Source organism: Atheta coriaria, unplaced genomic scaffold (assembly GCF_025399875.1).
Source record: "Atheta coriaria isolate IRGN ID8LTWV9N9 unplaced genomic scaffold, Caltech_Dcor_3.1 hic_scaffold_7_pilon, whole genome shotgun sequence".
In the NCBI taxonomy this organism is placed as follows: domain Eukaryota; kingdom Metazoa; phylum Arthropoda; class Insecta; order Coleoptera; family Staphylinidae; genus Dalotia; species Dalotia coriaria.
Window position 1 is genome coordinate 12798454 of NW_027045449.1, and position 11848 is coordinate 12810301.

Here is an 11848-nt window from a genome sequence, read left to right on the forward strand (position 1 = left end):
GCCCACAGTAAAAAAAAATCAACTTTGTCTGCGATTTCCGTTTCCGATTTTCTACGCTGGCGTCACCGGTGCGCTCCCGCAACAAAAAACCAACCCTCTTGTTACATTCTCAGGGCAAGCGATACATTTTTTGTGCACGCGCGCTTGTGTTCTGGCCGTGGGCGACAGCGTAGCATGTTTCGCTTGTTTTCTGTATTTTTGTTGCGGCTGTCCTCGCTACCTTCGCATCTCATACTTGAACTCGGCGGTTTTCTCATTTTTTTCATTCTTCGGAGGATTTTCAATGCCGGCATATTTTGAATTCTAACATTCAAGGAGACTTCGCAGACCTCATTACAGATCCCCGAATGCGGGCAGAGGCAGTCGCGGTTGACGGTTGTGTTGGGAAAATATATTCGAACGCAAACATGTTAAAAACGCCTTCAGGAAATCGAAGAGCTACACGCCAGCGACGAGTGCGAGCTTTGAGCAATTGGACGTATATATCTATGTTGAGAGCGTTGTTTGGAAGCCATTAACATTGTAATTTTCTCTCATTTCGTGTTTGCAACGCGAGCGAATATGTACATGCAAATATGCGCCGGCTCCTCGATTGCGTCGAGCGTTGTTCTCGCAAATCATTTGTTTATTTCGGCATGTAGAGTTGAAATGGTTCGTTTTGTCCGGACTTATTTTTCTTTCTATTAATCATGCATGTATATATTCAAAAAATGCTCAATTTCATCGTCGATTATACTAAATTTTGTAAAAACACAAAAATCTAACCAACCAACCAAGATAAATAAACTGCGTTTATATATGGAAATTACACGATACGAGTACCTACCATAAATAGCAGAAAAAACTGATATTGTAATTTGGTAACGGTCCCTGGAGTGATTTTCAAAAATATTAAGCAACTTCAGAAAACTTCTAAAAAACTTCTGTTTAAACTCTGAAAAATAATCACAAAGTATTTACCATTAAATTATTAAATAATAAATGCATATTTATGTGCAATCTTTTAGAAAACCAAAGCAAAAGTACTTTTTGCTGAATAAAAAAAAACAAAATTTGCCAAAATTTTCAAAAATTTTGAATGTTATAATATCGCAGGCACTTTAGTTATTTATGATACTTTATTGTGACACAATGAAATGCCGGTATCAATAATATCCCGGAGCGACCACCATAACGGATGCACATTAGTTAAATTGTTCTGTTATCGATTAACGCATTCCAATTGTTGCAGACGTCGGCTGGTGGCCAAAGCTGTCGCAAATGTTCGTGCTGCACATGCGAGAGAGCGGCGTGGTGCCCAAACACTACGCGATGCTATCGGAGAATTCGTCCGTCGAACATATCGAATACAAATTGGAACCGGTCATAAGGATGCACGTGCGGGGTAAGTAATCACTCCTATCGCCGAAGAAAATTTATCAACCTACGCAAAATATGAATTTTTCAATTATCCACCATTTTCTTCATCTTCCAAAAATTCATTTATTGTCAGGCAAATCACAGCGTTGTCGGCGTTTTCTCCAGTTTGTAATTCACTCCATCCGGACGCCGTGGGCAGACCCTGGAGGCAGGGGAGAAATAATTTGATTACAAAATGAAATGCCATTCAATTTTTAATGAAAAACTTTCGAGCAATTCCCGTTTCGAGATCGCGCGTTTTCGCTTGCCATTAGATTAATAAATTTAACACACATAACTTCGCTCCGATGCGACACGAGACACGACACGCCATGTTTTGTTGGTGACGCTTTTCAATTTGCAAACAAGCGCGTGACGCCCTCGATATGCGCCGCTACGGCTAGGGGGAACTCGTATTATCGCCCGGCGATAATTTATTTAAATCGGTAGTGATAATTTTCGAAGAGCTTTTCGGCGGCAAGAATATAGCTGTTGCTTCATAATAATTATAGGCACCTTGTCCGTGCACATAAAACGTTATATACATTTTATGTAGCTGGTAAGAATTTAATGAAGGTTACTTGCAACACCAGCTAAAATCGAGCCAAACCCAGGAATTGTAACAATGTTTTTGTACCTTGTGAAATGCGGTTGGTTATAACAAAAGATGGGATTCGCAAGGTTTACACGCAGATGTTGAGTTATTTGAACATACAACATTATAAACCAAGCAAAGCAAAATTACGATATTAGTCATGTTTGCTTGTTTTTATAATTTTAATAAAAGCAGAGTTGTATTTTTTATGCAGAATAATTTATTTAACTGCAACAAAGCGAGTTATTTAATTATAAAATAACATTTCTTAAGAAAATTCCGGGTGTCAATTATATGAATTTTATTTCATACTATGATAGAAAATGGTATTTGCGTTTTATAAATTTTTAAATTATCAACATTAATTGACTGCTTCTTGAATAATTAACAACAAAGAAAGCTATAACTATGATTGAATTTTAAATCAACTTTTATTCTAGTTTTTACACCCAGTAAGTTATATTTATACGAATAAAATTGCTTACTTGCAAATTTATCAAAATTGGTTGTGAACATTTACAAACACAAATAAATAAACATTCTCACCATTTACCTTTACTCGTACAATATTAGTTAGGATATAGGTTTTCAGCACGTAAATAAAAACAATAAATTACAAACGAAAGGGTCGTGTTTCAGTTAAACGCAAAAATAATTTTATTTTATGATACACAATTTACGAACCATATAATTTCAGTTAATAAATTCTGCTGAAGCTTGTCAAATATTAAATACTGAATGCACTATTGCAAAAGTAATAATACAATTTTAATCAAAAATTAAGATAGCTCAAATCGTCATTGTTTTATAAATTATAATTTACATTTTCGTGAAATTTTGTTCATTAATTTAATAATTTTGTTTATCCTTAATAAAGGTAAAAGTTTTAAAATATTTGTGTCTGTGAGAATTTTTATTGGAAATGTTATTTGTAAATAGACATTACTCTTACCTTATTTATTCTTGCCTTGCTGCGAATAAAAAATTTAAAACACGATTTAAACTAATATTTTATAACTTTTCCTGAGTTCACAACTCTGTTATTACCTCGGATACCCACAACAATAAATTCGAAGAGAACCTAAGTAACTACCTTCCAACAAAATCGATTCTACCAATACTCGTTGCAACTTGCAATCCACTCGGCTAATACAAAAAGGTAGAAGGCGCAGTCGGAATGAAATGTGACTCCGTATTCAGCCCGTCGAACGCTGATCTATTTTTCAATTTTCCAGTAATAATCATCTGCGCACCTGGAAACACATTCGGACGATCGATACTGGAAGCGATAGACAATATGCAGCTGAGCAAAGAGTTCAGTACGCTGACGGTGCTGATGGACATATCGGCGTTACCATCTTGGTCGCTCTATTTGAATTCGGAGCAAACGGAACAAGACGGCAGCCACCACTCGACGGAAAACATCACCGGCAAGAATAACGCATCCGCTCACATGAATTCCACGCACAACAATAGTCGAAAGCGCTCACACGACAGCGCTGAGGGCGCTCTAGAAAGAAGGAATACTCAACTTCTGCGTGCCGACTTTCTGGAGCGACTTGGGAACGTCACCAAAAAGCACATACTGCTTTTATCCGATAAGGAGCCGCGCGACGCCGTTGAGGACACCATCAACAAACAACTGAAAAAGATTGGTATTGAAAGCTTTGCGCCCAAGGACAAGGAGGATTGTTTCGGCCTACTGGATTTGAAAGATGACTATTACACGATGCGGCGGCTGCTCAAAGTGTGCGGGCAACTCGGTGAGATCAACGAGTTCGAGGACAACCTGCAGGAATGGCACTTGAAGCATCAGCAAAAAGAGGACTGCGAGCTGTGCGACGCGTCCGAACTGACAAAGCTGTTGAGCTACGTCGCCATTCTCACCATGTCGATCTTCTCGATTTTCGCATTCCTCGCCGTCGTCGCGTGGGTGCGCTATCATATTCTGAAAAAGCATATCACTAAGGGGCCGTACAAGGTGCTGCTGACGGCGACCGACTTCGTTTTTCCTCAGCTACCGGATACGAGGCGGGTGAGTGCACACTTCCTTCCTGCTTCATTTCGCATAGCATAGAAATACATTCATAATGCAATTTCCTGCAATGTTAGGTTAGATTATACTCCAAGTAATAATATTGCACAATATTTTACGCAACAATAATAGTATTGTATTATTTTATCGTGTTCTATTAATATTATGCCGGGAATGATAATTTGCATGCGAATAATAAATAAATATTAAAATATTCAATTTCTCGTACTGAGTCAAGTTCGGTTTGTTATTATATCGAATAAAACGCAATACATAACTTGGATTTTGGGTAATTTTAGTAACAATGCAAATTAATTTTGTACCTGGTCACCAAGGAAACAAATTTGTTAATTCCATAATTTAATGATAATAATCATATTTTTAAATTAATTCAAATACGCATTATATGAGCGTATAACGCGCATGCGCAGCATGAATGTTACATAACCTACACACTTCTCGGGAAGTTTCAATATTTATTAATTTTATTGCAAATATCAATCGATACTTGACCCTCAAATACAACTCAATTATTTAAAATTGGAAAAAGTGCACAATTTTATTCGAATGAGTACCTAAACAATGAAAAAGTTTTAAAACGATATTTTTTATTTCTTTTTAATAAAAATATTCCATTCTTCTATTCTTTTAATTTAAATATAAAGATAAAAATAATGATAATTAAAAACCGGAAAGCGTCCGATTATGTAACAAGACTGAAAGAATACGAGAATTTTAATTAATGTCTCTTATATTTCTGATAAAATTATTAAATCTTATGATTAAATGTCTGAGGGATTTTATTTTCTCACATTCTTATTATTTCTGTCTGGCAACAAGTGGAGTCGTTAATATTCCGGTCTCGTTTTCACACAAAATCCAGCAAATCGTATAAATGTTAAGAAAAATCATTATTTTCTCCTTCTTTTAAAATTTTCACACATAAAATGTTTCAGATAATAAAGCCGTTTTCTGTTTTCTTCGCGTACCTTAAAATTCACGTCTTTGTCGTCGGTGCAGTTATTAATCGATTTTCTGAATCAGTGTCAAGGTTGCATCCATGCGGATGTGGTAACTCATGTCATGATTACCTACTTAATTGCACTCCTTGCTACTTCAGTTCGCTTCTCATCTTTATACAGGTGCATTTGGCTAATAAAAGTAAAAAAATAAGTTGTTTGTCAAAAATAAAATAATTTGGCATTTTAAAATATTGAACAAAGCGGAAATTTTTAATGCACACTAATTGGTATTGATTTTGGCAGGGAATGTCAAGGCTGTGGTCATGCAACCTCGACTCGACGAATGCACGAGCATAATTCGTGATTTATTAATGGCCCTTAGCACTCGTTTCTTTTCATGCGCGTATCCTGATCACCCCACTCGGACTCCATAAAAGATGATTTGTGGCGTTATTTGTGCAACGTTGATGGCGTAGCGGAAATTCTCCGTAAAGTTAATGCGCAAACAAATTGTTACAGGTGGACGAAGGCATTGAAGCTATGCTCTGTTGTTGGCTGCAACAACTGCAGGAGTTTGGCGGACCAGAAGTGGAAAAACCCGACCTACTGCAAGGCTCAGGGAACGCTGCTGGTGGTGGAGGTGGCGCAAGCGGTGGCGGTGGCGGCAACACCAGGACGCCGTTACGCGGCGGCTCGAGTCCTAGTTTGGCTAAACAGTTGCTGATCGATCCGAGGGTTCGCTACAACGTACGAAAGTCCCCAAAAACTCTTTCACTCGTCTCTATCCACCGCGTGCATGCATCCGACAGCTCCTGCTCGCTCAAACCATTTCGGCCGTCCGGGCGAGCGAGGCGTCTTTTATAGTTATCACCACTCGCGTCAAGTACATCAACTTTTATTGTTGCCAAAACTAGCGACGTCGAAAATTCGTACAACTAAATTTCAAATACCACATATATGAGTACAATCATTTATACAACGTGAAAGTATAATTGGTTGCCTATGTTGTTGGAACTTTAATCTAAGATTGGTTATGTATGTATATTTGTATGTTTGTGTGTGATTGCAGGGCGATCTGGTGCAAATGAAGCCCATTCAGTTGGAGTCAAGCGTAGAACTGAAAGCTAAGACGGTCGAGGTGTTGGTGCTGCTGCACGGCTTGCGCCACGAAAATCTTAATCCTCTCATCGGTTGCCTCGCTGAACCGCCGCGTGTTTATCTCGTGTCCGAGTACTGCGCGCGCGGTTCCCTGCAGGATGTTCTGCAGCAAGACGACATCAAACTGGATTGGTCCTTCCGACTGAGTTTGTTAACAGATTTGGTGCGAGTACGTATCTGCCTTACTCTCTCTATACTCCTCCTAATTAATTAATACAGCGGATACAGATGCAATTTCCGCGTAAACCGTAATTGCAAATTGTCAATAAATTTCGCACCAAACTGAATTCATAATTTTTTGTTGGTGTATTGACATTTTCGGCGCGTAAACCATGAAAACGCTGGTTTTAACACACAATAGTGGTACTCAAATTAATTGGATTGTGTTGTTGTTCGAAACAGAGTTAATAATTTATTAAATCAGTCCTCGCGCTAGTTTAATTAATGTATATTTAATGTTCACGTTAATGATTGGATTATTATTTATACAGGGTATGAAATATCTCCACCAGACGCCTATTAAAGTTCATGGTTATTTGACGTCGAGAAATTGCGTCATCGATGCGCGCTGGGTGCTCAAAATCACTGATTATGGTCTGCCTTCATTTTATAACACACAGGGAATAACAGTTGCACAAAAGTCAGCTAAAGGTTAGTCCAGTCGGCCATTTTGTTTTGCAATGCACTTATTACTTCAATTTAAAAAGAATGCGAAATAAAAATGATCGGAAAGTTTGCCATCGGCGAGTTTAAATGAGAAATTTCTTGCGAAACTATTTCCATCAGCAGTGCGCGAAGCATCGTAACTCGATTTGAACAGTTTTAAGTGCACTTTGTTTAAAGTAGATAAAATAACCCAACATTAAGGGCATTAAGTATCGCATAGTAGAAGCAACAAAAAATTTTATTCGTTTCTGGTTGATTTACGTTTTTGGGTTGAAATGCTAATATTATATTCTGTTGACCCTCATTATAGCAAGAAGTAATTTTATTGCGATTTCGGAGATACTGATATGACATGTATGTGGTTATATAAACACACGTACATACTGAGGTCTCCGAAAACTTTTCATCGCACGCGTATATTATATATCGCATCAGCTCTGAGTTTCTGATTACTTTTCAGAACTTTTATGGACCGCGCCAGAATTATTAAGACAACCGAGTCTGCAAAAAACGGGCACGCCGTCTGGCGACGTCTACTCGTTCGGCATCATAATGCAAGAAGTGGTTGTACGAGGCGAGCCGTTTTGCATGCTGGCGCTTACTCCCGAAGGTAATCGACTCATATTTCACTAATATACTGGGATTATATTTTAAAATCGATCATTAACACATTAAAACCCTATATATTTACAAGTGTTCATAAATATACCACATGGTTATAGGTATCTGTTTTTGTGTATTGGGTTGCATATAAGTTGAAAAAAGGTTATGATATATGTTAAAGCAAAAAGTGATTTAGTATTCAATTTAACTCTTTGAGGTGCTATGTCTTTGTGCAGAAATAATTGCGAAAGTAAAAAAGCCGCCCCCACTAATTCGACCCTCGGTGAGCAAAGGCGCAGCACCACCGGAAGCCATTAATATCATGAGACAATGCTGGGCCGAGCAGGCCGAGATGCGACCTGACTTCAACGCCGTGCACGATCAATTCAAAAAACTGAATCACGGCCGCAAGGTCAACATCGTCGACACCATGTTTCAAATGCTCGAAAAGTACTCGAACAATCTGGAAGAGCTCATCCGCGAGCGCACAGAACAATTGGACGTCGAAAAACGCAAGACTGAACAGCTTCTAAATCGAATGTTGCCTAGGTAAGCATGTTTTATATTGTTCTAATGCCGCGTAAATCTAATTTTAAGCAGATATTGCATATGTCAAGGTTCAGGCATAAATTAATTATAATTTATGAATAGAAGCGAGGTGCAAAAAGCAAGGGTTACCCCGGTTCTATTCTCAGACGCGTTGATATTATTTTGCAATTAACGCCACCCAGAAAGGGTGAAATGTAGTCATGTTTTGTGCACTGGCGCAGCTGGAAAGTTTGTTTTCGTATTTTCCAAATAGAAACATGACTGTTTTGGCACGCGTTCAACTCGTAAATACGCGCACAAAGTTTGAATCATAATTTTGCAAACCTGCACTCGTTTTGCAGTTCGGTGGCCGAGAAATTGAAGCTGGGGATGCACGTGGACCCCGAGGAGTTCGCGGAGGTAACGATCTACTTCAGCGACATCGTCGGCTTCACGACAATCTCGGCGCATTCGACGCCATTTCAGGTTGTCGACCTGCTCAACGACCTCTACACCTGTTTCGACGCGACGATCAACGCGTATAATGTGTACAAAGTTGAAACAATTGGGGATGCGTACATGGTGGTTGGGGGGCTGCCGACGCCGATTCATGACCACGCTGAACAGATCGCCACAATGGCACTGGACTTGCTGCATCAGAGCGGACGGTTTCGTATCAGGCATCTGCCAAAGACGCCGCTGCGATTGCGAATAGGATTGCACACGGGGCCGTGCTGTGCGGGGGTTGTTGGACTCACAATGCCGCGTTACTGTCTGTTCGGAGACACGGTAAATACGGCGTCGCGTATGGAAAGCACTGGTTCTCCGTGGCGGATTCATCTTTCAACGGCGACCCGCGCCAGGCTCGAAAAGGCGGGGGGCTACAAACTCCAATATCGCGGCGCCACCGAGGTCAAAGGTAAAGGCACTATGGACACGTACTGGCTTTCGGGGAAAGCTGGTTTCGATAAACCCTTGCCGACACCGCCTTCGTTAGAGGAGAATCATGGGTAAGGATACTGTTTTCTTTTTTCTCTCGTTCTCGGGAAAAACCCTCAAATTTATTGTTCTTTTGATACACGCTCGTAAAATTGTTTTACGGGTACAAACTTTTATAAGTCGCTAGTCAAGCAGAATTTTTTGCGATTAAATGAAGAAAAATATGCGTTTTTTATGCACAGAAGGAAAATTTACATTGAGCACATTTTTTAAAGCAGTCTCTTGACATGTGTACAAAGTGACTATGCGTCATTTTTTGTTCCATGCTTGCTCAAAGCTTGGATGAAAGTGATTTAGTAAGCCACGACATCAAACCGATGTCGGAAGGATCAATGGATAGCGATACAGGATTACATATGACGGCCTTTGATGACTCCAACAGGTTTGTAGCATACGCAAAAACAGATAATTGAATTTAGATCATAATCAGATTAGATATGCTCGCATTTCAAATCCAATATTCACCAAAAAATGCATGAGTCATGGCATTAGCACGCACAGTCCTAAAAACACACTTGAACATAAAATATCTGATGTGACAAGACTGCTATTCTAAAATATAAAAATTCAGTCTTATTTGCATCAAAAAAGACACCTAACGGAATATCTAAAATTATGAAACTATACATACAAACTCACATTTTTACAATCTAGTAAAAACATGGTTATTCGTCGCGAGATGGCGTCACTCATGTGTTATAATAACATAACCCAATTTAAACTCTCTATCAAGTAAAAACAACTACTATTAGAAATTGATGTAAAGCCAAACGTTAGTTTCATAATTTGCTGAATAATTTCAGAACCCCATCAACACCCGACCCATCCTTCATAAAAACCATGGAATGCTCAAAATTCTCCTCACTTATCCGTAGTCAAGACCATTCCATCTCTGGCGAACACCCCCCGCCGTCACACCACCACATCGTCAAGAGTACTTCCAGTGACAATCCCGGCATGTCAATGGGTACACCGGTGTCCGCTTCCGAAGTAGCCGCTGCTCTCCTGGGTGCGTCAACTAGTTCACTCAGCGGGTACCGTCAACGCCCACGCCGCATCGAAGAGGAAGATCTAAGTACACCATATAGCCACTACAAATGCCTCAGCCCCAAAGATCGCCTTGGAAAACTACGCCGTCAGTTTAGCCTGGACAGAGCTCCGGACGAATCAAGGGATCGCTGTGTAAGCACATTAAATTCATTTAAACGCACGTATCTAGTTACATGTTACGTGCTGGAAGAAAAATTGTACCAATTTATTGTTTTCAGTCGCCGAAAAAATTATGCAAGCAGAACTCGGCAGGCGCCGCCGATTTGGAGAAAATCGAAGAGGTGACGATGACGTCTGCCAATCTACTTGCAAGCGACTTATCACCGGGAGCTCTACACTGCTCCCTATCGATATCAGCCAGTTCTCTACTGCGTTAAGCACGATACTCAATTTGAAATGTAATTTATTTTGCATTTGATACCTTATCGCAATTTAAATTTCTAAGTATGTACTTACTTACACAGCGTTAAGTATGGAACCTCTCCTCTTTGCTAAATCTTTGTGATAATACAATACTGGCATCTAGACGATGCGATAGATATAAAGATATATGGAATCCACGTTAATGGACAGAGATAAACTATTAATAGAAAAAGTGTTAGACAATCAAGAATTAAGTATTATTCAAATAAGAGAAATAAATGTGTCAACATAAAATATAAACTAATGCCTAAGCCAAAGTTCTTTATCTTGTTTGTCATGTTATGAGATTATTTTTTTAATCGGTGGATGTGATATCACTTGGGTTTGAAACTATGTTCTTGAAATTTAAATGGTTATGAACATGCTATTTAACAGGGTAATAGCTCTTAGACTATGCGAGCCTTCGCAAGAGCAAATTAATAAAAACGAGGGAAACTGAAGAACTTGCAAAATCATTGTCACAATAACTTTACTATAATGATCTATTGATATAATTACTAATATACCAGAAACATATTGATTAACATAAGGTATCCTAGGTTCACGTTAGATCCAGAAAACAATTGATATAAATATATAGTATATTGTAGGTATGTTGAATAACTTTAAATGATTAGCATGCAATTCTAAATTTTGTTATTGGTGTGCCACATAAGTTATGAATTGATTGTTTGAAGTTTAAATGATGAGCGATGATGTAAAATTGGAATAAAAGACTTTATAAACGTATTTTAACTTATTATATGAAATGTTTTCAGCAATACCTGAATTAAGAATCCTTTTATGTATTGATTTAGGCCGAATTTAATAGAAAATTTTAGTAAAGCCTAATATTTGTGTGTTATAATGCATTATCGAGTTCACGACCGTTCGCCGCAAGACTTCTCGGCAGTAGAATTTCGCCGCCAGAATAATTCAAATTTTGAAATAACTTTGACGCGTACAGATAGGCATTTACTCGTATAAGAATATTAAACTGATTTATATAAGTTCAATTTGCAACCTTTAGCATATCTTACATTTGTGGATGTATTTTTATTAAATAGTCGACTAAGATGATTGAGTAGCACACGATTACTTGATTGATGATTAAAAATCGTACCATAATCGAGTATTTATTAAAATTTTATCAACAAATATATAGTATAGTATGCCAAAGAATGATATAGAATCAGAAAACATTCATTTTTGCACTTTAGTACAAATTTCCTAGTTTTGAGACGCTTTACTGTTTTTTCTATATCAAATATTGAATGCTATCAAATATGTGATAATTAGCATGTAAAATCGTTATATTTTAACTTAGTTACTCAATTTACTATTTATCTAAATGGAAACACCAAAGTCATAGATTTTTTCTAAGAAGCTTAAAAATGCCAATATACTCAGGTAAACCTCTAGCAGACCACTTTTTGGATGTATGAGTATTTA

General features: G+C 38.2%; 1 protein-coding gene across 4 annotated transcripts in view; it reads left to right on the top strand.

Moving 5' to 3' along the window:
* LOC135796606 (retinal guanylyl cyclase 2) overlaps nt 1-11146 on the top strand; it is a 30879-nt gene extending 19733 nt beyond the window's left edge. For 2 of the 4 annotated variants that reach the window (XM_065308694.1, XM_065308693.1), the window contains exons 5-15: nt 1232-1384; nt 3229-4028; nt 5510-5737; nt 6060-6317; nt 6640-6799; nt 7275-7424; nt 7654-7966; nt 8308-8955; nt 9222-9326; nt 9748-10126; nt 10213-11146. In XM_065308694.1, coding sequence (XP_065164766.1) covers nt 1232-1384; nt 3229-4028; nt 5510-5737; nt 6060-6317; nt 6640-6799; nt 7275-7424; nt 7654-7966; nt 8308-8955; nt 9222-9326; nt 9748-10126; nt 10213-10371 — 3353 coding nt within the window. In that variant the 3' untranslated portion in view covers nt 10372-11146. The remainder of the gene's footprint in view (nt 1-1231; nt 1385-3228; nt 4029-5509; nt 5738-6059; nt 6318-6639; nt 6800-7274; nt 7425-7653; nt 7967-8307; nt 8956-9221; nt 9327-9747; nt 10127-10212) is intronic. The other 2 variants (XM_065308696.1, XM_065308695.1) reach the window with 2 other exon arrangements.
* The last annotated feature ends 702 nt before the right edge of the window (nt 11147-11848 follow it).